The sequence below is a fragment of the Sinocyclocheilus grahami genome, unplaced genomic scaffold, assembly GCF_001515645.1.
Source record: "Sinocyclocheilus grahami isolate Dianchi unplaced genomic scaffold, SAMN03320097.WGS_v1.1 scaffold363.1, whole genome shotgun sequence".
Lineage (NCBI taxonomy): Eukaryota > Metazoa > Chordata > Actinopteri > Cypriniformes > Cyprinidae > Sinocyclocheilus > Sinocyclocheilus grahami.
The window spans coordinates 501,298-528,869 of record NW_015505542.1 but is presented as its reverse complement, the minus strand read 5'-3'; the positions used below and the strand labels follow the sequence as shown (position 1 = coordinate 528,869).

Genomic DNA, 27,572 nt, shown 5'->3' with positions numbered 1-27,572 from the left:
TATTTAGTTAATCTTTTCCTTTTAAAACTCTACAATGTTTCCGAGGCCATTGTCCTGCTGCTCTTCCAGCTGTCCCTAAAGATCTCAGTCAGTGCATGTAAGACTTCTGATGGAGCAGCAGCTACAAGCCCTTCATAATCCTACAGGAGTTAGTCAAGCGCCTCCTTGTGGTCTGGATGAACCATTAAAGTCATTCTGCGGAAGCGTTTCAGTGCGTTCCAGTTCTGGTCTCACCAGCTCCCTTCATTCAGTTCTGAAATACTGTCACGGATACTGATGGCGAGTTCTGGAAATCCTGAGGTTCAGATGTTGTCATCTGTACAACAACTCAACTTTATAAGATTAGCTTAAAGACTTCCTCCAGTGACGCATTAATAACGGACAGTTTTAGATCTCAAATCTCGAGCGAATTGTAAGAACCTACAGGAAGAGCTGTAAGACGAGCGTTAGACTGGAGTGTTTAAGGCTACAGTGCTTGCGCACATCTCTCCGTTGTCCAATCAGACGGCTTCAAGTCATTTCTGGTTTTGTTGCTCATGTTGAACTGAGCTCATTTAAGTGAGTGCATGAAGCTGTCCAGGTCGTATTCGTTCTCGTACTGCTGCTGGTCCCACAGGTCACCCAGCCCATCCAGAACAGACTTCATACTGGCTTGACCAGAGGATGACGACGCTGCCGCCTCGCTCTTCTCTGCTTTATTATTCTAAACATCAACACAAAGCATCAGTATGAATGTGCATTCCTGTCAATCCCTGGTATTAAATTAATGTATGTGCAGATATTCATGTGGAAAACTAGCGTTTAGGGCAGCGCTGCCTCATGGGATGGTGTTTTGGATGCATGCAACAGCAGCCTGTTGACTGACAGGGTTTCTGCAGGATTTTTAAGCTTAAATTTAAGACCTGCACAAATAAAATTAATACCATGAGCGGAGTAGGGCAATGTCTATAGTACCATATTAAACTGTAGAATTACTGTAAAAAGCATAATTTACAGTTCAGATACAAGTTTTCACAAAAACAAAAAGTTTAATAAAATGATCAACTTTACATTCCAGCCTTTAAACCATTTTTAAGAAAATGTCCAAAGTATTAATTTAAACAATTATCATCAATAAATTATTATAGTCAATTAAACAACAAATTAGGGGTGTGCGATATTGACAAAAAATTATATCTCGATAATTTTCTGGGATTTTATCGATAACGATAATTAGAAAATATTTTGCGGAGTGTGTTATTGTACTGATATATCATATCTAATTGTGCTGACAGCTGATTCCTGAATTTTTTGATATTCTTCATATTCTGTGTGGTCAGTTTACAGCAGTGATGGAAATTAATCATTTCCAACTAGTTTTATGGGCATTTTTACCTTTAAGCCATTTCTTCTAAAAGTGTGCACCATCTTTTGAGTCAAATTCTTGCATTTGGGCGGTTACCAAGCAAATTAAATCAGTTTCAAACAAATGTATCTTTGCAATGCAGAGGAGAAACCGAGGCTGCATTAGAAGTGGCATTTAGATGCATTTACACACTGTTTAATGCAGCTCTGAGGGACATGGAATACTTTAATCTGCAGTTACAAATGCATAAATAATGTTTTGACATTTTAGACATAAAACATTGAAAACTGATGTTTGAAATTATTAAAAAATGAAAAGGTACCTTAAATGTGAAATAAAAACTGCCAGTAGGTGGCAGCAAGTCACGGTTAATAAGCGAGTCATTGCGATTGAACCGAATCATTTAAACGGTTGATTCATTCAGGAACGAAACACCATCATGTTGCTCAGAGACACGAAACAGCGCTGTGGCTGTGTTTGGAATTATTTTTGTTGGGAGAAATAGAGCAAAAACAGGAAAGATGGTGTCTAAAACGTAAGTCTATTGATATTAACTTATTGATTTTATACAACAGTTCAATAAACAAGATCACATTTGTAATCATGCTGACTTTTGGAGAAAAGAAAACGGCACATTCAAAATGCTCATTCATTCTGACAGCAGGTGGAGCGTTTGGTAGAAATATCACTGTTTCCCCGGTAATAGCAGAACACAAAGCAGCGCAGCACCGGACTCTGAACCTGCAGCGCTCATATTTCATAGCCTTCTTAAGTTTAATCGTCACATTCAGCATATCACTATTCTGGTCTTTTCGTCCCCAAATTTAAGACCTCTAAAAAAAATCATAATTAAGACTTTCTTGAACAATTTAAGACTTTTAAAGACTTTAAGACCCGTGGAAACCCTGGCCTGACCTTGTCCAGTGTGAAGAGGTTGAGCAGCTGTTCTGTGCCCATGCTCTGCAGGCTGGCGTTCTCTTGGCTGATGACTGTATTTGCAATGGTCATCTTAAATTTCTGCAGACCCATAATCTTCTCCTCCAGCGTGCCCCGTGTGATGAGACGATACACATTCACCACACGTTTCTGAAACACACAGACATGCATGTAGTATGAATGCAAAGGTTCACAGTTTACATGTGGCCCAAAAATCAGATTTTTCCCTATTTTTGCAACATGACTTAAGTATAAATAGACAAGTCAGAATGTGATTTTTGTGGAAATGTCACAAGATGAATAAATGAATACTGAAGTGGGTAACTACAAAAAAAAAAGGGGGAAACCCCCCCAAAAAAACCAACCTTTTTGCAAAATAAGCACAAAAAAACCCTTCAAAACAGAAAACAAAAAAAGCATGCACACAAGGAAAAAAGCATGAAAAAAACCCCATAAAAAGCAAGACAAAAAAAAACAAAAACTTTAAAACAGCCAAAAAAAAAGCAAAAAATGCAATAAAACAGCACTAAAAACAACGAAACATTAATAAAAAAAGCAAAACAGAAACACACACGCACACACCCAAAACAAAACAATTCTTCCGTACCTGTCCTATTCTGTGAGCTCGATCCATGGCCTGCAAGTCTCTCATGGGGTTCCAGTCATGCTCCACAAACACAACGGTATCTGCTCCAGTCAGATTCAAACCCAGTCCACCCACATGGGTAGTGAGCAGCAGAACATCTATGGATGGGTCATTATTAAACCTGTAGAAGGGGGAAAAAAAAAAAATCCCATATAGCAACCCACATCGAACTGCCCATGAGATAAAATATTTCCAGGGTAGTTTGCGTGGCTGTTTCACCTAGAGACTATGGAGTGTCTGAGGCCGGCCTGAACGCTTCCATCCAGCCTGAGGTAGGTGACTGTGGGCAGCTGTGCTTTGAGCAGATCCTGCTCCACGATGTCCAACATGCTCTTCAGCTGGCAGAAGATCAGAATGCGGTGCTGGGCCACCACAGCCTCTGTGCCGCCATCAGCTGCTCCAGCAGAACCCAGTCCACAGTCCAACAGCAGCTACAGCGCAAAAATAAATACATGCTGCTGTTACTACGGTGTTGTCTGTTTGTATTTTACACTAGATGGCATTTGATGATCATTTGACGAAAATGAAAAAAAAGAATTTACAAATGTGGCTGATAAAAAAAATTAAAACTCAATATTGGCTGATATGAATTAACAACTCCAGAACATTGTTCTACAGAGACAGGAAAACACAAGTACAGGCATTAGCTTGTCAAATTCAAACTTTTTACGTTTTAGCCAAAATTCATGGACATGTCAGCAAAATCTAAAAAGCACACTATCATGAGGTTTAGGTCAGTAAGATTTTTTTTTTAAATAACTGAATACTTTATTCAGCAAAGACATTAAATTCACTAAAAGTGACAGGAAGGCAACGTAAACGTTTTTTAAACGCTTTCAGAAATCATTCTAATATGCTGATTTGCACCTCAAGAAACACTATATGAAAATAGATTTATTTGAAATGGAAATCTTTTATAACATAAATTTATTTAATGTCAATTTTAATCCATTAAATGTATCCTTACTGAAAAATTTCAAAATTTCTTACTACTACTAATAATAATCATCTTACTGACCCCAAACTGGTAGTACACCTTACTCCATTTCTAAGAATTTAGGAAGCATTATAATTTAAACACCTACGTGAAATACAAAGGCACTTTTAATACAAGAAAAGAGCTTGATTTTCATTTGTGACATGCAGAGGATACAGGCCAGGGCTTCGATGGCTCCCTCCTGCTTGGTGTTGTCATCAATAGCACCCAACCAGGGAAGCACATGTTCCAGGAACACATTCATGGTCTCCATAGTAGCGATCTTGCTGAGCACGCCCACACAGCGCGCTGCCATGTGACGTACGGCTGTGTATGGATGTTGCAGACAGGTGCACAGGAGAGGCAACTGCTCCATCAACTGCATATATATAGGCAACAGGAGACCGGTTAAAACTGCCACTGTTCATGTAGTGATACTAGATGTTCTTGAATGTTGTAAGTGTGTGTGTGTGTGTCCATACTAAAGGGTTGAGCTCTTGGGACATGGCTCCTGCTGTGACCTCCAGCACCTGCAGAGAGTTGACAAGCTCCTGAGCAACCGGGTCTCCCTGCTTCAGCAACTGGCTGGAATCTGCAACAAACACCAAATGAGGAACAGGAAGAGCATTTACAAAAGGAATAGTTCACCCAAAAATTTTAATTTATCCTCAGTCCATTTAAGATGTAGATGAGTTTGTTTCTTCATTGGAACAGGTTTGAATAAATTTAGTATTACATCACTTGCTCACCAATGGATCCTCTGCAGTGAATGGGTGCCGTCAGAATGAGTTCAATATGATAAAGGCACCACAATAAACAAAAAAGCTGCATGTTTGTAATGAACAAATTGTAACGTTTTCCCACGCTTTTGTTGGGTATTTTGCTGGGGTGCCAGACAGGATTTCTGTCAGTAATTAGGTTTCTAGTAGAGAAAACGTACAAAGATCTCATATGTAGTCTGATTTGTCTTACACAAAACCCGTAACTTAATGGTAAGGATTTTGCACCAGCAATCAATGCAATAATAATCACCTTTCAATAGAAAACACAACAGGACACATAGAATTGCATTCAAATATGTATATTCAGAAGTGAGAAAATTCAAGTGTCTGATAAAGACTTTTGATTAAAGAGGGGGGAAAAAAACAAACACCAAAATCAGTTCAAAATTGTCCAGCCAAAAAATAGGCTACAAAGAGAGGAGAGAAAAAAAAAATGAGTCCAGTTCAAAAATCAAGCAGTAGTTCAAAAAGTAAGCAATCCACAGCAAATAGTTCAAATAGTCAAAATATTAGAAGAGAAGAAAAAAGAAAGAAAAAATTAAATCCCCTATCAAAAACAGTCAACAGTCAAGTCAAACAGTCATCCACAGCAGTCTGAATTGTACTCACGACTCCTTTTTTTAATAGTCTGGTACACATTTCCCGGGACTTCTTAGGCGCTGGTATATACAAGGCTGGAGGCTCCCATTCTGTTAATCCAGTTCAGGTTTTGGAACTACTCACTCGCATTGTTTTCCCTGCAGTGTCTCAATGACTGTCTGCTAGTCACAATGTCGAGGATACTTTCCTTTGCCTAATCCGGGAAGAGCGATCACAGTAGAGCGCCGAGCACACTTTTGCCACAGATAAAACAATAAATCGCCACGGGAGTCTTCAAGAGGAGCTCCGCGAGGTATACTCAATGCCTCCCGGCTGCCGCCGCCATCTTGCCGTGGGTGATGCGCGTCAGCCAGATAAAGATAAAAAGGGCTGGACTAAAGACATCATCATCATAATTCATTCATTATAAAAATGACTGTAGATCCAAGAAATATTGACATTTTTGATATTTGTAGATAATGATCACAGAGTGATTTCACATATAAATGATGACTGATAAATGCAAGACAGATAAACAATTCATTGCAATTTAGTTATTTCATTTTGACGGTCACAAAATACATAATTAAAACATTTTTAAACCGCTGCTATTTGCTAAAATAGGAGTCCTCCGTCTATAATATTTCTCCCACTAGTGGGAAAAGTTGTCTTGTCTGAATCAGGAGGAGAAACATATGCACAACCACGGTTTATAACTGAAAACAGTTCAAATACGCATGTCTGAATTTTAATGTGAGAGGACAACAGGAAAATGACTTTTTCACTGGAAGAAACTGTAGGATTACGGACTCATAATTTGGCCTAAAGCTGTGATTTAAAGTGAAAACGCCTTATTAATTGATTTATTACAAACACGCTTAGGGACACTTATTTCCCATTTTCCGGCACCCATTCACTGCAGAGGATCCATTGGTGAAAATGTAAATGCTACATTTCTCCAAATCTGTTCTCAACTCATCTACATCTTGGATGCCTTGAAGGTGAGCACATTTTAATAACTTTTTTTATTTTTGGTGAACTGCTACTTTAAGAAACATTAATCTGAACTATAAAGAGCTTTTCACAAATCTCAATTCATTTTAATCAAAAACTCCACTGGGGAAACAAAAAAGGTTACGAACAAAGTTAAAGCAGACATACCAAATCTCTGAGCATCCAGCGCATTCCTCAGCGGACCGGTCATGGACTCCCACAGATATGGCAACGTTTTGGTCAACTCCTTACCAAAATGCCTGGCAACTGTCATCAAGCAGAACTCTGCCCCTCTCCTCTGGATAAGACATGGCTTCTTGCTCTAGGTTAGGATTACACAGAGACTCATATGAGATCACTGAAAAGAACACAGTAAAGCAGTTAATTATAACACTGTAAATACCTCATCTGTTTCTGTGGTAATGCTGCCTCCGAGGGGCAGGTCATTGTTGGTAGTTTTGGGGGCTTTTGGTGTGGGTCCTCTCTTACTGGTGATGGCAAAAGCTGCTTTCTGATGCCGGTAAAGGGTGATGATGCCCTTTGACTTGTTCACCATGTGATGCATCGCATCCTTCTCTGCCACAGATGCTGCAGGATAGATTAAATACAACACCTCTAAAACCCCTGAAACAACAGGGCTCACATTTTAAAATTAAATCGCAACATGCAAATTAAATGGGATGCACCAAAATATTTATTTCTGGACATTATCAATACGATTACCAAATAAAAAAAAAGCATTACAAAAACACATTTTTTTTTTTTTAAATATATTTTCTAAAATTAATTTTAAATGGGCCAGAATGGACCTTAACAGTAGAATTAATTAGTAGAAATCAATTATAAATACTTCACTTAAATGTTGCATTAAACTGAGACACTTTACAATTTACGCACAAATTCATTCTTATCATGTTTCATAAATATAGCTAATGAAAATATGGGATATGAGAATCGGAGATAAGGTCTTCCTCTCACCTTTACTGCTCTCTTGTATTGCTGGAGTGCTGGCTGGCGGGACAGGACATGCAGCACTAGGGGTGAGCATTGGATCTACACACACCGAGCTGCAGAGATTCTTCACGATCTTGGCATTCGGGCAGGGAGATCTGGCAGCGCACAGCTGCAGCAGGCGGGCAATGTTGGAGGCTGCATAACCCTGGACGAGCATGTTCTCTTCGCGGCGGGCCGCCTCCATCAGGGGCCTGACAACAGGATTGAGTTTATCCGGCAGCATGGCAAGTCCAACCACAGCGCAGGCAGTGAAGGTATGAACTCTCAGCTGCAGCTGCTGCCACTCTGTGCTGGTCTCGCACACAGTGGAACGAGCCTGCAACTTCTTGCTGTCCAGCAGCTGGAACTGACGTGATTTGAGGTTCAGAGAGGAGGTGCATTCTGAGAAGATGGTGGTCACCTAGAGAGAATTAGAGGATGAAAACTAGTCATTTTGGAGACATTAATTCAATGTGGCATACAGTACACATACAGGCTCTACTTAGTTGCCTTGCTATCCCGTCTTACTGAAATGTATGGATTTTTTTTCTGTTGAAATTATCACATTATGGTATGGCCTTCACAAAGGACACATGGTTTTGGAAAAGAGCTCTAGATTTTTGGCATCCTTTTGACATCTATATAAATTCTACACATGTGAAATATAATAATAACAATAATAATACTTTATTTTAATTATATTATTATTACTATTACTATTATACACTTAATATAAATGAAAACTATAAACATAAAATTATATAATTTTAGAAATTCAATTTATGAATGTAGAAATAATAATGTAAATTTAATATTTAACATTAATAATATATTCTTATTATTATACACTATTATAAATAACAAAAAATATTTAAAAAATTATTTTAGAAATTATACATGTATACTTTATATTATTATTATTATTATCATACACTATATTAATATAAAAGAACTAATAACAAAAATAGAAATATAATAATTTTAGAAATTATAAATGTTTTACACAATATTTTATTATTTATGAATGTACTAATAACAATAATAAATGTAAATATATCATATTTAACAATGATTACTATATTTAAATAAAAACTGTAATAACAAAAATGAAATATTTAATATAATGATCATTATTTTAACCATTAATAAATATAATGTCTAATACATTTATAATGTAGTAATAACAATAGTATAAACATAACATTTAACATTAATAATTATTATGATTATTATTACAGTGTAATTGATTCACTGGTGAGAACAGACCTTATTCTTGTAATTAAATAAGAATTTTTTAGAACTGTAGTTTTTGTATCTGTTAGTGTCTTTTACTAACCAGCTCATTAGCCTGATCGATGGTGAATACAGTGGAGTTGATTCGTTCTCTCACGTCAATGTGGGCGTCAGCCAGCAGCGCTATGAGCTGTTTACATTCGTTCTGCATGCGAGTAAATGGAATGGCGATCTCGTCGTAGTAGAGTTGCTCTGAGAGAATGTCCAGCAATCGGGGCTGAACCACGCTGGACAGCAGCTCACACTCCTGTGATGTAGGACAGCACTAACAGTCATTAACATGTTTCAAAATAAACTAGATTGACCCTCTCCCATTCTCACCTTCTGAAGGCCTGCCCACTCACAGATCACCATGGATACCGCAATCCGCTGCAGGGCCGATTTGGAATTGAGATGGAACAGTAAAAGTTGTGCTAGAGACTCGGCAGGCCGGAGTTCTTGAGAAGAGCTATTCAACCGTGGGTCACAAATACAACTGCACAGTGCCCCCAACAGCCTAGGAGGACACAAAAGTAGTCTGTTGCACATATGACACAGAGAAACAAATAAAAGTTTAAAGAATTTTTTCCCCCACACACTTTGCAGCCATTAGACGTGCACGTGTCACCACATAGTCTCGCGTGGCAGGGTCTTCGGTAATCGTCTCCGCTCCACCGATGTACTCCTGGACCATTTCCTTGACTGGAACAGATCCCTGTCTGGTCTTTCCAGTAGCCTTCTCCTGCGGAATAACAGAATGAAGCTCAGAGCAGATCTGCTTTTGGATGAGTGGGAAGTGTGAAGGTTGTAGGATGGATTAGTCTCAGCCTCAGACAGCATGCCCACAGACCTCCCACAGTCCGTTCGCCGACTGCCTGATGCATACTGTATAAGAAAGAAGAAGAAAAAAAACTGGAAAGCACTTTCTCAATCTGGTGAGCACTAATCTAGAGTGTAAAATCTGCGATCTTTGAGTCATATCTGTACTTATTACTTTTGGACAGGCAGAAAGTTTGTAGCACATGTACAAACTTGGGCTTGGTAAGATTTTATGTTTTTGAAAATATCTTTTGCTCACCATGGCTGCATTTATATCATCAAAAATACTCTAAAAATAAATTGTGAAATCTTACAATTTTTTAAATAAATGTTTTCTATTTTAATACACTTTCAAATGTAATTTATTCCGGTGATGTCAAAGCTGAATTTGTGTGTTATATAATCATTCTAATATGCGGATTTGCTGCTCAAAACACATTTCTTATGTTGAAAAGGGGTTTAATATTTTTGTAAGGATTCTTCAATGAACAGCATTTATTTGAAAATAAAAAAAATAAAAAAGCAAAAGCCTTTATTGCCAATTTAATTGCCAATCAATTTAATGCATTGCTGCTTAACAAAAGTATTATTTTCTTTAAACACAATATGGTCATTTATGCTGCTCAAAACACATTTCTTATGTTGAAAAGGGGTTTAATATTTTTGTAAGGATTCTTCAATGAACAGTAACTTCAAAAGAACAGCATTTATTTGAAAATAAAAAAAATAAAAAAGCAAAAGCCTTTATTGCCAATTTAATTGCCAATCAATTTAATGCATTGCTGCTTAACAAAAGTATTATTTTCTTTAAACACAATATGGTCATTTATGTATGTAAAACCAACAGATGCAGCATGTGTGATGCTGTATAAAGGCTGATTTATACTTCTGCATCGGACCTACGCCGTAGCTTATGCATAGACGCACACCCATACGCCGTAGCCCGACATGCACCTCTCCAAAAATCTAACAGCGTGTCAATTCTACGCAGACCGCAAGTGCTGTGATTGATCTGCAAGAACCCCTCCCTCCATATGTACTTGAGTTTTGTGTGTGTTTATGTGCACTTTAATATATTTTAACGTTACACCTTCTTATATAAAATGAAACAAAGCAAAGAACAAGTGTCTTATAATTTATTATACTACATAGCATTATACATCACTTGTTGTCCGCAACAATCAATGTTGATCTGCCGTGGTACAAGTCCTTGTGCAGATTGAAAGCATGTCATCATCTCCTGTTCCGTTGTTGTCTCCTTTTTGTAGTTTTAAATAATGATTTGATATTTATTTGCCGCCGTCACGGCTATAATGCTTCTCCGACGAGCCGCTTCTTCTTCGGCTTTTGCCGTGGTACTGCGGGTTACACCAGCAACATGCCCGTGGACACTGCTGACTAGCGGTTTGCATGTGTACTGCACGTTGACGCGGACAACGACGCAGAAGTATAAATGAAAACTGACGCATAGCCTACGGCGTAAAGGCTACGGCGTTGGTCCGACACAGAAGTATAAATCAGCCTTAAGGTCAAACTGATTCTTTATTCCAGATAAGTACAGGTAAAGATTTTGACCTCCACCCTTACCTTTAAGCGTGCTTTAACTTCCAGCAGCATGTTGGGGTCGATTGGGATGTGTGACGCTTGCATCATCAAACAGAGCCAGGCACCCATCCAAGGACAGCTGGCTGCCACCACATACTGCTGCGGGGACTGTCGCAACAACTCCCCCCACACCTAGAAAACCATCAAAATATTAATAAACTAAGTAACATATCAATCATACAAAACATTCAAAGAGTGGAACAGAGTAAGAAATACCTTCTGTATCAACTCTAGGATCTCCTGGTTGCTCTCCAGGATGCAGGACTGAAAGATGTGTCTTAACATGTCCTGCATGATGGGATTCAGCCATAATGCACAACTCTGGAGGGAAAAGCATAAATCAGAGCAGGAAACAGGAAAGAAATAATACTTGAAACTGAAAATGTCAAACACTGCATATTTTGATTTTGCTAATCCTTCACACAGATTATCCAACCTGGTCAGCTTTGGAAAGCAATGTAAAGAGGGTCTCTAGGGCAGCCCGACGAACAGAAGCGATTGTATGTCTCAGGAATGGCCATACTCGAGGAACCAACACTGTGAGAGACTGGTGCGTGCTGGGAATGGAAAAACAGGGTTTTAGCTTCCCTTTTATCATTGTAAGAAAATGTGGTATTAATAGCAATGCAGTGTTTCCCACAGGATTTTGTGAGACTGTGGTGGGTGACCTAGGCCCCTCTAGGGATCAATGCAATTTAAAATTAGAACCAACCACTGCATTTTAATCATGATATAAACAAAGATGCTACACATATTGTAGCATGAGCAGTTTTTTTGATTGCATCATTTCAACATTTGAAGCAAAAACAGAACGGCCCGAGTTTAGCTTTGTGAATTTATGCTAAAACCTGCATAAAACAAAAACAGTAGAAAGGCTGAATTTCAATAGCAATGCAGTGTTTCCCACAGGATTTTGTGAGACTGTGGTGGGTGACCTAGGCCCCTCTAGGGATCAATGCAATTTAAAATTAGAACCAACCACTGCATTTTAATCATGATATAAACAAAGATGCTACACATATTGTAGCATGAGCAGTTTTTTTGATTGCATCATTTCAACATTTGAAGCAAAAACAGAACGGCCCGAGTTTACCTTTGTGAATTTATGCTAAAACCTGCATAAAACAAAAACAGTAGAAAGGCTGAATTTCACTCTCTGACAGCAGGTGACAATTATGGAACGGAGGGGGAAAAAATGGTAATCGAAACTTCCAAGTTTCAAAATACATTCATATAAACCCCCACCCCAATATTTAAATGTTTCATCAAATATACAGTGAGCTTGCTCTGCCTGTACAGTAGTGTTGGGCGATATGGTCATTTTTCAAATCGTCATATCGCCAGTCCGCGAGATCGCCGATAGACGATATTATTGTGCATGGGTGGGAGGGGGCAAGAGAGAGATTATCTGTACTTGTCATAGGCTATTTCATAACTATTTGGCGTTTTAAACCGCGCGCATGCGCGCAAGAGAGGGAGCCTATGGAAGCACCACGAATCTAAACAATATACTTTCAAACATACTGATAAATTAACATGTTAAATATATTAAAAATATTTAAACAGCTAGTTCATATATATTCGGATACAACAGTCATACATCGCTATTAGGACCGCGCGTCCTGTGACGCATCGACGCACGGATGTTGTCAGTCTGGTCTGTAAAATCAGTCAACGGTGAAAATCAAAAGTAGATTTATTCACTCTGACAGCAGGTGACAATTATGGAACGGAGGGGGAAAAAATGGTAATCGAAACTTCCAAGTTTCAAAATACATTCATATAAACCCCCACCCCAATATTTAAATGTTTCATCAAATATACAGTGAGCTTGCTCTGCCTGTACAGTAGTGTTGGGCGATATGGTCATTTTTCAAATCGTCATATCGCCAGTCCGCGAGATCGCCGATAGACGATATTATTGTGCATGGGTGGGAGGGGGCAAGAGAGAGATTATCTGTACTTGTCATAGGCTATTTCATAACTATTTGGCGTTTTAAACCGCGCGCATGCGCGCAAGAGAGGGAGCCTATGGAAGCACCACGAATCTAAACAATATACTTTCAAACATACTGATAAATTAACATGTTAAATATATTAAAAATATTTAAACAGCTAGTTCATATATATTCGGATACAACAGTCATACATCGCTATTAGGACCGCGCGTCCTGTGACGCATCGACGCACGGATGTTGTCAGTCTGGTCTGTAAAATCAGTCAACGGTGGAAATTAAAAGTAGATTTATTTTAAAGACCAACAGTTTAACACTAAATATTGGACATAAAAGAACATGTTAAATATAAAGTATTTAAAACAGGCAAGTTCAAATATTTGGAGTCAATTTTAATTAAACCGATACATCAGTCATACAACGCTCCGGACCGTGCGCCCCATGAGGAGCCCGACGCACCACCACAGAAACAAGAATGAGATGCGTTCTAACATAACTGTGGCATTAAACTCAGTTAGTGAGGGCTCAGTTAAAATATTGCACATATATAGGATGTTCAGATTACTTGTTAAAGTGCAACGAAATACCTTATATCAGCAGACGATATGTGTCCGTGTTTGTGGTTGGAGACCCCATCGCCGGCTACTCATTAGCGCGCGCATATGCGTGTGTGTGAAATACAGTGCAGTATGAAAAAGCGGGGCAATTTGATAATAATAGCCAAATTATAATGGGCCGCCTAATAATAATCATCATCATTATTATTATTATTATTAATATAGGAGAATGAGCCTAATATTGTCTTGACTATCGACAAAGACACCTGCTATCGTCGATATCTCTGACTATCGTCGATACACGATACTATCGTCACAACCCTACTGAACAGTAGGCTATTTTCTTTGTGCACGTCTGTTAATTTTAGTCCTCGCTAGGGCTGTCGCGATAACCGCAATATCGTCAAAAAATAAATACATTTGTATTGCGAGCTATTGACGAGCAAACCGCAGAGGAATGCAAGAACCGCAGCAACCGCAAATTTTGCGTTTTCTTTTTTCGTAAGGTTATGCCCTTTTCTTTTTACACTTCATGCATGTGGACTGAATATTAAACAAGTTAGTAATGATAACAATGTGCACCATGCTGATTTGTACTGAGGCTCCGTAGATTTGCAAGCCTAAAAAGACAGTGAATGAGAGAGAGAGAGATCGGCTTGAGCGTGTGCGATTACTTGCGTCTGTCCTCCAGGCCGAGTCATATATATTTGTGAAAATAGGTTGTCATGTTCAAGGAAAGTGAAATCTCTGTCTTAGCATCGACGCATAGCTGGTCAGCTGAGCCTTCTAAAGTGCTGCTCAAAGTTAAAATGATTTCAACAGCGTGTTTCATTATGTCTCTCTTTGAATGAATGAATCAGTGTTTTTGAACGTGTAGTTGAATGACAGCCCCTTTCCACCACCTTGAGGCGCAACACTGTAACTGCACTGACTGACAGCTCGTCTAGAACGCGCGCGCAGGTGGAAATATCAATAGAAAGTCTCTTGTCCAGTCAGATTAGAAAATCAGATTACAACTAGGCTAACTGTTATACATATAGGCTAACGATAGCCTAACGATCTTATTGTCAGGCTTAGGTTCTGTTATGTGGACCGTTATTTTGTCATTCTCTTCTGTTTACTTCACTTCCTGTTTCAACGCTATTTGGTTTTGGTTTCATTGTCTTCTGAATATGACCTCGTTAGTTAGATCGTAACATACACACACACACAAATAAATATATATATATCTATATATATGGCGATAATACCGCGCTATTGAGCCACTCAAAATTACCGCAAGGGAAATTCCCTCACCGCGACAGCCCTAGTCCTCGCTTGCAAGAGATAAACCTACAAGCTTTTATTTTGACAGAAACAGCAGTAGAGCTTTTATGGCGGAAAACTCCAGCTTCAGTGAAAACAGGTTTACAAATGAGTCTCATTAGGGCTGTGCAATTAATCGAAAAACAGCTTCGATTTCGGCCTCCAACGATTATGAAAACACAATAATCGAGATCAAATCTATTATTGCGCCCCATTCCACCCCCTTTCCAGCGCTGCGCTTTCGTTCCTCCATAAAAGCCCAAGGCTCTTAAAGTGACAGCGGGCTAGTTTCCTGCTGTGACTGTGTGCTTAATATTAATCAAACAACAAAAGACAAATTAAAAAAACAACAAAAATAAATAAATCACACACACTGCTCTCCACTGAAGGACTTTTTAGCTTTAATAAGAAACAAAGAAAGTTTAATTCCTAAAGTGAAGACTACGCCATTTTATTTTACATTTGATTATTCATTTCTGTAGTAGGCTGTAAACTGCTTGAGACTTGCATACAAAAAAAAAAAACATTAAAGCACAGTTTGTTTCATTTGTATCTTTTTATTCTATTGTATGTGTCCTTTGCTTTTTTTTTTATTACTGACAGTTTAATTGTTTTCAATCATTTTGAGGACTTTTTGTTTGTTTATTTGTTACTCATATTGAGAATTGTGAAATTCCGCTGGTCTCTACAATGTAGATATTATAGCAACCTTATTTACAGGAAATATATATTTGATATGTATCATAGGGCTGGGCGATATAGCTAAAAAGTGTATCAACGAAATTATGTTTCATATCGTTCGGTATCGCTTCATTTTGAAACAGACTTGATGAGGGGATACAACCATATTACGCTTAGTTCATTTGACGGACACTTTGCCAAAGCAATGGCAGGAAACACAACAACCAAAGTGGGCCGCCACAGTCTGGTTAATGAATTGGAAACACTGCAATGAACATGAGAGCTCCAATAGAGATTTCAATAGAAAAATCTCACCTGCACTGGCGGACCTGTGGGTAAGTGAGCAGGGAGGACAGGAGGGTCATGATGCTGTTAGTCGAAGCTGTGAGATCATCCAGCTCCAGCAGGGCATTCCACAGTGTGTCCACAATGAAAGGAACCTATAAAGCAGACATGTAGGTTATAGATATGGAGGCATTACCCCAGAGCAATTGCTGCACATAATAAGTGCTAGATGTGAAAGGCCCCAATGTAATTCGAGCGAGCAAAAAGAAAAAAAGGAAAAAAAAAAAAAAAACCTACGACAATATCAGGCTAAAATGAAATTTGTTTCAGGAGTTCAAAACAACTTGTGAAAGCAAACTTTCCAGAAAAGTTTGTTTTGGCTGGTAAACACCTTCAAACTACCATTGGTCCATGGTTATTACGTAAGTGGTCTAGACCTCCGCCTTCTCGGACATTGAAATCTTCTCCGATTTATTTCTATTGTTCAGTCCATCAAGAACATACTGGAGAGCTGTTATCAGGTTGAAACTGAAGTTGGTATTTTCAATTTCTTTTAACCACTAAATGAAAAAGAACTTCTATTTGAGTATATCAGGGCCTTTAGACTGATTTAACGGTGTTGGAAAATTAGGAGTTATCACATGCAGAGTGCTGTAAGCACAGACACTGGCAGTGACAAACCAACTGTCCAATATTAGACTATTTTAAGATTTTCAGCATCTGCTGATAAGACATGCTCTCAATATATCCACATTGGCTATTATATCTGAACTAGCTGTCAAATTCAAATTAACTTTCAGCTCAGACCTTAGCAGGCTGCAATTGAACCAATCCATCCACCACTGGGATCAAAGCTGCTGCTGCCACTGCACGAACATCATCATCCAGATCCCGCAGGCCTTCTGTAATGGCAGGAAGAACCCGGGGCAGTAGCTCAGCGATCAAATCCTGAGGGTCAGCAAGATGTGAAAGACAACCACAAGTTAAACACTGCAGCATCTAGAATGTCACTTTCAATCTCAGCCAATACGAATCTAAATCCTCTCCACCTGTCTGATAGCAAGGGCATATTTGATGCCCAGTAGGCCTCCGTGTCGAACCTCCCACTGGTCTTCAGTTAGCAGCTTGAGCAGAATGTCCACAGTCATGGCAAAGCCACTGTTCGCCATGTGCCTCAAGGCCACACCCAGAGTCTGGGCACACGTCTCTCTGACAGGTGCAACCACCTGGAAAGATAAGAAAAAATAAATGCCTCAAGATGAAACCAAGAAAATGAAAGCCTTGCCATAAATAAATAAAATGGAAAAACTATTTCCAGTCTTTCTTTAAGGAAGAAACAGGCTTACACTAATCAAAAATAATGGCAATTTTTAATATACCAAAAAAGAAAAAGGGAAAAAAAAAAAAAAAACACGCTCATAAATGCATTTTTATTCTGACAAACTATTTCTTTCTTTAAAAATTTTTTTTTTTTTAAATTAAAAAAAACTGTTCAATAGTGACGTCAGCACATTTACATGCAAGTACAGGTTCAAATGTCAGTCTTGTCCAACCACAGGTGTTAATAGAAAATAATTCAGAAGTTGGGAAAACGATGACAAACCTCATCTGACACAAAGTCTCCAAATCTGTCTAGAGCAAAGACGCACAAAAGCCGGATGACCAAATCCTCCAGCCACTCCTGGTGCTGTCGTTCCATCTGAGAATGTAGAAGGAATCAAACATCACACACTGAACTTAAACTCTGACAGCGATAATGTCCAATGAACTGCTGAACACCTGTTCTGCTGTACTGCCAACAGTCTTTCCTCCGCCAGTACCGTGACACTTCAGCACTTCCCTCAGTCCCGTGCCTGCACCGTGACGAATCTAAAAATACCAAACAAAAGCTCACTGACCAACCAGTACCCCTTTCACTGTAAAACACACATAAAAGTAATAGTTTTCATTGCTTCAGTTCACACGTAAATGCAAACTGATTTGTCTCAAAAAAGCACACAACCAGCAGGCATTAGTATTGTTTTTAACTAGAACTGAAACTATTAAAAATAATTTTCTAATGGCCTTGTGGTTAGTGCGCCAACATGTAGCGCAACTACATCTCCGGCAACCTGCATTCGATTCCCAAGTGGAGGTTCTTTGTCGATACCACTTCCTTCTCTGTCCTATGATGTCAACACTGTTTTTTTTTTTTTTTTAAAGTTATTTAATTTTTGGTAAAAACACTTTATTTGAAAAAAGCTAAAATAAAATATAAATATAAGCAGCGTCAAACGATTAATCGCATCCAAAATAATAGGTTTTGTTTACATAATATGCGTGTGAACTGTGTATATTTGTTATGTATATACAAATACACACACACACACACACACGCGCGCGCATGTATATTTAAGATAAATGTTTATACATAATAAATGTATTTATATATACATAATAAATATACACAGTATACACATGTAAAAAAAAAAAACTTATTTTGGATGCAATTAATCATTATGATGTCAACACTGTTTTTTTTTTTTTTTTAAAGTTATTTAATTTTTGGTAAAAACACTTTATTTGAAAAAAGCTAAAATAAAATATAAATATAAGCAGCGTCAAACGATTAATCGCATCCAAAATAAAAGGTTTTGTTTACATAATATGCGTGTGAACTGTGTATATTTGTTATGTATATACAAATACACACACACACACACACACGCGCGCGCATGTATATTTAAGATAAATGTTTATACATTTAAAATATTTATATATAATATCAATTAATATGGACATTTTCAAAATATATACTGTGTGTGTGTGCATTTATATATACATAATAAATATACACAGTATACACATGTAAAAAAAAAAAAACTTATTTTGGATGCAATTAATCATTTGACAGCACTAATAAATATTTGATAAAACCAATCTTAAATTAAGCAACTAACCGTTTACAGTTTTTCTCAGTCGCTTTGGTGCATTTCTCGAATCAGAAATGAAATTCTCAAAACTACTTGTTCAACCTACACATCATCTAGTCACTTGTGCACATAATAAAAGCAGTTTCTCATTCATTTGAACAAGTTGATTGCTTTGGTACATTCATGCAATTGATTATGTACATTTATCTGCGGTTTCCTACATTATCAGTTGCTTATGTCATGTTGCTCAATTTATTATATAGTTCTCTTTGCAATAGTCTTACCCCTCAAAACGTCTAGTCATTAGTTCATCGTATAAGCAATTAAATGCAAAATGGTTGATCTAGTTCATAAACGGTCAAGCATATTTTCTACACATTTCTATTAGATTTTTGTAAACTTGCCATGAATTGTGGAAGTGAATCTTGACTTTCACAAATGAAGAGAACGTAGATCAACCAATTATAAACCAGTTCTCTGAAATAGGTACATCTCATGAACCTTCAATTGGAAAGCATATATAGACAGAGGACAACACAGTTATTCTGACAATGAACTTTATGATTTTTTATTTTCGCATTTGTGCCAATATTTCTTTTTCTTTTCTATATCACAATAACGTTGTAATGTGTTTTTTTTTTGTCAGACCACTAGTAAAAGTGTAACTGTGAATCCTATCTAGTCTCTTTCAATCAATATCCCACATGCAGTAATGTGTAAATTTGTACTTTTGAAATGGATATATGGTATACATAAGCATATGGCATACTGTTCAATACAGTAACTGTCATCCAAAATGTTGCCATAGTTTACATCAGGTAATACTAACAAAGTGCACTGTTAAATTGACCACATGACTAAGCATTTTGACGTTCTTGTTTGTGAAACATCATTCTGATGGCACTGATTTGTTCACTGACAAATACTTACTTTTGAGAGATGAACTAAAGATTTTGAGTAAGTTACAGGCTTTTGCAGGCAATCCATTTTGTGGTGCTGTTTGTACGAATTGTTTTGAGAAATGTACATACTTCTTTGCAAATATTAAGGATGATTCGAGAAATGCACCAAAGCGACTGAGAAAAACGAAGTAAAAGTTTATAGTACTACAATCAATAACACTAAACCAAAATAAAAAAGCTAAATGCAAAATAAATAAAACACAAATTTACTAAAAATTTTAATGAAAATTGACAATACAAAAAAGTCAATGCAAAATAATTCACTTTGATAGTAATAAAAAAACACTTATACTTAATAATTCTAATGATTAATGATGATAATGTGCAGTCTCAACTAGGGCTGGGAGATATATTAAATATTTATGATATATTCCCAATTATTTAGATGGCAATAAAAGTTATGCAACATTGTGAAATATGGCAATATTTTAATGCACTTTTTATTGGGCCATTAATTTTCCTAAGCACTGAATGATTAGATTAGTTGTATGATCCCTCCTTGTCTTGCAGCCATTTTAGAGCAAACACGTTTTGTAAGAAACTTTTTTAGTTATAATTGCTTAGTTCTATTGAATGTGTTAAAAAAAAAAAACTTATTTTGGATGCAATTAATCATTTGACAGCACTAATAAATATTTGATAAAACCAATCTTAAATTAAGCAACTAACCGTTTACAGTTTTTCTCAGTCGCTTTGGTGCATTTCTCGAATCAGAAATGAAATTCTCAAAACTACTTGTTCAACCTACACATCATCTAGTCACTTGTGCACATAATAAAAGCAGTTTCTCATTCATTTGAACAAGTTGATTGCTTTGGTACATTCATGCAATTGATTATGTACATTTATCTGCGGTTTCCTACATTATCAGTTGCTTATGTCATGTTGCTCAATTTATTATATAGTTCTCTTTGCAATAGTCTTACCCCTCAAAACGTCTAGTCATTAGTTCATCGTATAAGCAATTAAATGCAAAATGGTTGATCTAGTTCATAAACGGTCAAGCATATTTTCTACACATTTCTATTAGATTTTTGTAAACTTGCCATGAATTGTGGAAGTGAATCTTGACTTTCACAAATGAAGAGAACGTAGATCAACCAATTATAAACCAGTTCTCTGAAATAGGTACATCTCATGAACCTTCAATTGGAAAGCATATATAGACAGAGGACAACACAGTTATTCTGACAATGAACTTTATGATTTTTTATTTTCGCATTTGTGCCAATATTTCTTTTTCTTTTCTATATCACAATAACGTTGTAATGTGTTTTTTTTTTGTCAGACCACTAGTAAAAGTGTAACTGTGAATCCTATCTAGTCTCTTTCAATCAATATCCCACATGCAGTAATGTGTAAATTTGTACTTTTGAAATGGATATATGGTATACATAAGCATATGGCATACTGTTCAATACAGTAACTGTCATCCAAAATGTTGCCATAGTTTACATCAGGTAATACTAACAAAGTGCACTGTTAAATTGACCACATGACTAAGCATTTTGACGTTCTTGTTTGTGAAACATCATTCTGATGGCACTGATTTGTTCACTGACAAATACTTACTTTTGAGAGATGAACTAAAGATTTTGAGTAAGTTACAGGCTTTTGCAGGCAATCCATTTTGTGGTGCTGTTTGTACGAATTGTTTTGAGAAATGTACATACTTCTTTGCAAATATTAAGGATGATTCGAGAAATGCACCAAAGCGACTGAGAAAAACGAAGTAAAAGTTTATAGTACTACAATCAATAACACTAAACCAAAATAAAAAAGCTAAATGCAAAATAAATAAAACACAAATTTACTAAAAATTTTAATGAAAATTGACAATACAAAAAAGTCAATGCAAAATAATTCACTTTGATAGTAATAAAAAAACACTTATACTTTAAAATAATTCTAATGATTAATGATGATAATGTGCAGTCTCAACTAGGGCTGGGAGATATATTAAATATTTATGATATATTCCCAATTATTTAGATGGCAATAAAAGTTATGCAACATTGTGAAATATGGCAATATTTTAATGCACTTTTTATTGGGCCATTAATTTTCCTAAGCACTGAATGATTAGATTAGTTGTATGATCCCTCCTTGTCTTGCAGCCATTTTAGAGCAAACACGTTTTGTAAGAAACTTTTTTAGTTATAATTGCTTAGTTCTATTGAATGTGTTTTTCAGTACCTCCCACGAGGGGTTGAAGAGGTCATTGCACAGTTCATCACAGAAGCTTTCCAGGGGCCATTCCTGAGTCTGTGAAACAAAACAAAAAGAAAAATACATATTATTTATATACATATACACACACACACACACACACACACACGTGTGCGCGCGTGTGTGTATATATATATATATATATATATATATATATATATATATGAGACAGACAGAGCTGACAGTTGAATGTTAACAGCTCAATGTGTGGAAGAAAAAACAAGCATGTGTGCATGTCTCACACCTCCTCAAATAAATTGGAGTTATCAGGAACATTATCAATTAAGACTTTGCTGTCGGTTGCTGGCTGCTCAATGACTACATTTGTGGTTTTCCGGCGCTTCTCCTCTGGCTCTCCCTCAAAACTGTCATTGCTGTGGCAAGGAAACATAAGAGCAGTGGTCAGACTGACCGCCCACACCCCCATAAACAGTTATTATCTTCAACATGAAACGCTGTTTATAGGGTAGGGAGTCTTCAGGCACATCACGATCTGATTCCGAAAATTATTTTCAATTCATCTCTAGGAGTGCAAATCTTTGAAAAGTGAAGGTGGCTGTGAAAAGCATAAAAGCCGTTTTAGAACATGTCTACTTTCACCCACTAACAAAAATAGAAATAGCAGGTATGATAACCTAGTATCAGAAGCGATTTTTCAGCTTTCTGTGTAAATGCAATGCTGCAGACCTTAAACCCTCAGGCTACATTGTTTTACGTGGCTTTGCACAAGAATAATCAACTTTGTGACACACAACTGTGATTCCTGTATAAAAAAACAGATTTCCTTTAAATCTAGTTTATGATCCATAAAGTTTCTTGATTGCCGTCATCTTTAAAATGCTGTAATATAAAACACTTGCAGCCTCTTTGTCCCTGGCTGTTTAACAAGTCAATATACCCAAAAATAGCTAATAAATATAAATGTCAATTTTTATTTAATACTGACTTAAAAATCAAGCAATAACATGTTAGAAGAAAATACAAAGCTGATTAGCGTGACATCTCTACCTCTTCTCGTTAGGATCCACGTCTCTGGATCTCTGCTTTGCAACAAGTTTTGCCATCCTCTTGGCTTTGTTCTTCTGTCGATTGCTCATGCCTGGACGAAACTCTGAATCTATGAGCTCTGCAGCCGGCTGAAGTGGAGAACACAAAACGGAACTTCCAATTGAACATTTTAATACAGTAAGTGCCCTTTTACACCTGGTATCAGTGCGGAGCAATAGTTGCAGTGATTTATGCATGTTCACCATCTCCTCTAATGTCAGCCTTAAAACTGTAAGCTTTCTGAAGCGTTTGGCATTTGTAAGAGATCCAGCACCACTCACCAAATGGTTGCGTGAGAAGTGACAGCCCAGGCTTTTACCAGGCTGTGATCTGTTGGTACTGGAAGCGCAGGCATCCTCCAGGTCCTCATCATTAAAAAGCTCCTCTGTGTCCATGCCGATCGCTGCACCCATATCCAATCCCAACTTCTTCTGTAACTGTTTCCTCTGCCGAGCCAAACGCTCTTTGGGATCTATCTCACCTGAGAACAGAATGCAATCATGAGTAAGAATTGCAAAACAAAAGTCATCACCAACAAGGGTGTTCTAGGTGTTTGCTTTGCAATCCAAGTCAAAACTCTGTAATATTCTGGTCTCTCAATAGCACCCATTTTTCTGTCCACCACATAAAAAAAGAAATCACTTGCATAGAAAAGTAACAGCACTCCTCAATGAGGTATCATTCACAAGTTAATAACTTGCAAAACAAAAGTCATCACCAACAAGGGTGTTCTAGGTGTTTGCTTTGCAATCCAAGTCAAAACTCTGTAATATTCTGGTCTCTCAATAGCACCCATTTTTCTGTCCACCACATAAAAAAAAGAAATCACTTGCATAGAAAAGTAACAGCACTCCTCAATGAGGTATCATTCACAAGTTAATAACTAACACTAACACCACATATGAAATGGAAAAATCAAAATGTGCATGGAAAGATGGAGATGACAAACATACTATTATTCAAATTTCTTCCATACTGACATGCAAATAAAGGTACATTTATCACCTGCACCTCTTATCCACCTCTGTAGCAAAGAATGTCAAATGAACAACTGCTAATTTCCTTATTACAGTCAAATTTAATCGTATACAAATTTATTTTTAATGTAGAGTTATAAAAATTTTCTGCTCATAGGCAACAATGAATTAGTCCTAGTTGCATTTAAGATAATATACTTCTGTGGTACAAAAGGTGCGGGATGAGTTGATGTTGAGAAATTGAACAAACCTCAACCCCAAGTACAAACAAGTGTAATAACAGCATGAACGTTACAAATCTGCAGTTTTAACACACACATATGAGAGATATAACCCTACCCGTCTTGTCTTCTTGCAGCTCAAATTCAGCACCTGCAGAGCCGAGCAGCGATGCTCCGTGCTTGAGCAGACGGGAGATATCAAACCTGTAGAAACTCAGCCTGTCTGAAGAGATGTCCTCTGGTGACATATCTTCTGCACACACCTCTGAAAAAGACAACATGTCTTAAAGCACTTTCTCTACTCAAGACAATCATTAGACAGAAGCTTAAGTCTTGTTAGCTTTTAACATGCCACGTGGCATTACCACTGCAGGATCAAACTAGTGTTGATTTGCATTAAACAGCCTTGATAAAAATTCACAAAAAAAAAAAAAAATTCTACGTAACTAGTTACCACAACATCGTGCCTTTATGTAAATATCAGACAGAAAATCCCAAAACATCAAGTCCTCTAGTAATGCAATCTGGGATTAATCAGCTCACCATCTTTTGGCTTTGGAGCTGGGTTCCATTCTGGAATATTCCTCACTATGGCTTCGACAGCTTGTCCCGCTGCGATTCGTGTATCCCAATTTGGACTCCTCAAGTATGTTAAAACCTATTGAGCCCAGAGGAAAGGAAACAGAACAATAATCTAAAGAGTTAAAATTCAGATACGGGCAGCTTTGTTCAAATGTACAAAACATTAGGCAATTACGTAACCATCCAAACCTTTACCTCAATGCTTATGTTATTATTGTTATAAATGTTATTATTATTATTATTATTATATGTTAATATTATTCCTCTGTAGCATCTTCTGAGCTTTTCACAATTCATTAAATCATTAACCCAGTCATTAAAAAAAAAAAAAAAAAAGAACATGCAAAGAGGGTGTTACAGCACCACTAAAAAGGCACACAGACACCAAAGAGGGAAGAAAAGAAAAAAAGAGCAAAAAAGTGCCATGCATTTTGGAAATGTAAATAATTCAGTAACATGATGCATGATAACACCATCTGATACCACCACATCACATTTTGTAAGAGGGTGTAGCCATTCTTTCAGTTCAGTTTTGCACGTCTAAATCTTGGTCCAATTCTGATTTGTTTTTCAAATCCAATCTTTAGCTCTACACTAGCATTTTGAAAGTAATAAAGTTAACCTATTAGTTCAGACAGACAGTCAGCATCTACAACCATTGCAATAGTAATGATAAAAGTGTCAGCATGATGCTAAATTATTTTTTTTTACATTCAAGAGTGTCTAAGCAGTTCACAAAATGTTTTCACATCACATATGAGAGCATTGTGAATTAGGGATGCACGATATTATTGGCCCAGTACTGGAATCGGCCGATAATGGCTTTAAATGTAAATATCGGCCCGATATGAAAAATTATGTTGATATGTCTAGCAGATAAGAGGAATACATTAACTCACATGTGCTCAGGGTGTGCTAGCGATTAGATCACGTCAGCAGTGTGGCTCATTCTTGAAGCAAAGTTTTGCCTGAATGGTGATTAGATTTACTGCTTTGTAGGGCTGTCAAAATGGCTGAAAAACTTAATTCGAATTTTGAACTTAAATATTATCAAAATTCAAATTATATTAGAATTTAAAAGGCATAATTTCAGTTAGGGGGGGAAAAGCTTTTGGCTTCTCTCGAGGCCACAAGAGGGTGCATCGAACAAAATATTATGCACATTTCTTCAAAGCATAATAAAATAACACGACTATCTTTTTTTTTTTAAATGCATAATGTTTAAAATAATGTTTATAAACCTTATATAATTAAAGTTGCTTAAACAATTAGAAACAAAACAGAATCATGCATATATGTATAGTTTAATACAAAGGACCGAAAACCAATCACAGAGTACTTTCTTCATTTAAAAACATGAGATGCAGGGGGATGGGAAAAAAAATTAATAAAAATCGCCATGTCTCAAGTCTTGAGACATGCTTTTAAAAAGTTGAACTTACATTAATTTTCCATGGCTTTCTAAACATGCGGCTCTCGTGTGAGACGCCAGTGCAATGGTGATAGATGTCCCTCTAGAAAATGTGATAAATATGCGTTCTGTGTGAACAGTTTGGTTTCGTAAACAACATCATCTCCGCATTGATGTTCTTTTTTCCCGCAATATTTTGAATGAACAATGTAGCAGCACCGCATCTAGTGGGTTCAACTGGATAGACTAACAAAAACATTAAAATGCAATGACACTTACATCATTGTCGCATTTCGTGCGCCACTGATAAGGCTGCCTGACACACCTAAAATTCAAATGCAACGTTTTTGCATTCGAATGTGGATTTTTATTTTAAATTCGACAAATATTCGAAATTTGAATTTTTTTTTGACAGCCCTACTGCTTTGGATCGCTGCATTTAAACTGAGAATGCACATACACGTAAGATTTGTAATTTTTACAAATCGTTTGCTTTAGACCATTTACAAATGTTAAATCTTAAAATAAAATGTTAAGGTTACCACTGCATCTTTCTGGACAAAAATGCAGAGATTAATATATCTCTGCATTTTTGTCCAGATATATATATAGTTTATTTAGGCCTATAGTTATTTTCAAATCTTCAATGTACTGGCATTATATAAAAACTTCATTTTTGTTCATTTAATTCTAACAAATAAGTTCTAGTTAAAAACTAAGCAAAATGAAAAATAATTTGCTTATAATTTCTGCACAGGAGAGACTTGGTGTTGTTTCCAAACAAAAGGAAATATATTGGTATCGGCATCGGCTATAAAGAATGAGAATGTTACGTAACGGCGCGTTGAGTTCTGGGAAACTGCTTTGTTTATCCGCCATACTTGCAGGATAGCGCTGCCTTTCCGCTATTGAGTTTAAGGCAGTATTTGATTGTTTGTCCTGATTGTGAAAAATTTCACCAGAGTATGTCATTCATACTGCATCGATAATTGCAATAGTAACTCAGATCATCGTTCTGAGAGAAAACTGGACAATGCAATATGTTTTTTTGCCTTTTCTATGTGTAAAAACACCAAGGGAAGGAGGTTGCGGAGAAGACGCCGAATAGTAAATCTGTTCATGTCACTGATTAATCCCACTAACTCTCACTCAATAAAAGAATCACATTGCTGTGTGTTTTTGAAAGTTTTGATTTGGTTGGTTTAATAGTTAACATTACCTTATTTGCGAGCATGACTCTCACTAGGCTTTTGAATTAGCAGAACTTGAACAGGGGACTTTCTAAAATGCTTAAAGTGGCTTAATGTACCAAGACAAAGATAAAGACAAAATTGTAAAGCATATACTACGTGCAGATATGCATATAAGATCAAAATGTGAGCGCAACCCGTTTATTTACACGTTAAGTATTTCCCTCATATATAAAGAACGTGCTTAATGCACCGAGACAGTGATATTTAAAGACCACATTCTGTACACACATCTTACTAATAAATATGTGG

At 36.9% G+C, this 27,572-nt stretch overlaps 1 protein-coding gene across 1 annotated transcript in view; it reads right to left on the bottom strand.

Annotated features, from left to right (window-relative positions):
• Positions 1–530: 530 nt before the first annotated feature.
• LOC107549133 (TATA-binding protein-associated factor 172-like) overlaps positions 531–27,572 on the bottom strand; it is a 40,520-nt gene continuing 13,478 nt past the window's right edge. The window contains exons 3-28 of the mRNA XM_016230116.1: positions 24,621–24,735; positions 24,196–24,342; positions 23,161–23,360; positions 22,841–22,968; positions 22,077–22,206; positions 21,800–21,868; positions 17,509–17,598; positions 17,333–17,428; positions 16,779–16,955; positions 16,537–16,677; positions 15,760–15,884; positions 11,383–11,503; positions 11,163–11,267; positions 10,929–11,078; positions 9,122–9,264; positions 8,865–9,039; positions 8,587–8,790; positions 7,236–7,671; positions 6,661–6,845; positions 6,426–6,579; positions 4,386–4,495; positions 4,013–4,282; positions 3,147–3,358; positions 2,889–3,048; positions 2,261–2,431; positions 531–703 (exon numbers count right to left, since the gene is read on the bottom strand). Coding sequence (XP_016085602.1) covers positions 551–703; positions 2,261–2,431; positions 2,889–3,048; positions 3,147–3,358; positions 4,013–4,282; positions 4,386–4,495; positions 6,426–6,579; positions 6,661–6,845; positions 7,236–7,671; positions 8,587–8,790; positions 8,865–9,039; positions 9,122–9,264; positions 10,929–11,078; positions 11,163–11,267; positions 11,383–11,503; positions 15,760–15,884; positions 16,537–16,677; positions 16,779–16,955; positions 17,333–17,428; positions 17,509–17,598; positions 21,800–21,868; positions 22,077–22,206; positions 22,841–22,968; positions 23,161–23,360; positions 24,196–24,342; positions 24,621–24,735 — 4,167 coding nt within the window. The 3' untranslated portion in view covers positions 531–550. The remainder of the gene's footprint in view (positions 704–2,260; positions 2,432–2,888; positions 3,049–3,146; positions 3,359–4,012; positions 4,283–4,385; positions 4,496–6,425; positions 6,580–6,660; positions 6,846–7,235; positions 7,672–8,586; positions 8,791–8,864; positions 9,040–9,121; positions 9,265–10,928; positions 11,079–11,162; positions 11,268–11,382; positions 11,504–15,759; positions 15,885–16,536; positions 16,678–16,778; positions 16,956–17,332; positions 17,429–17,508; positions 17,599–21,799; positions 21,869–22,076; positions 22,207–22,840; positions 22,969–23,160; positions 23,361–24,195; positions 24,343–24,620; positions 24,736–27,572) is intronic.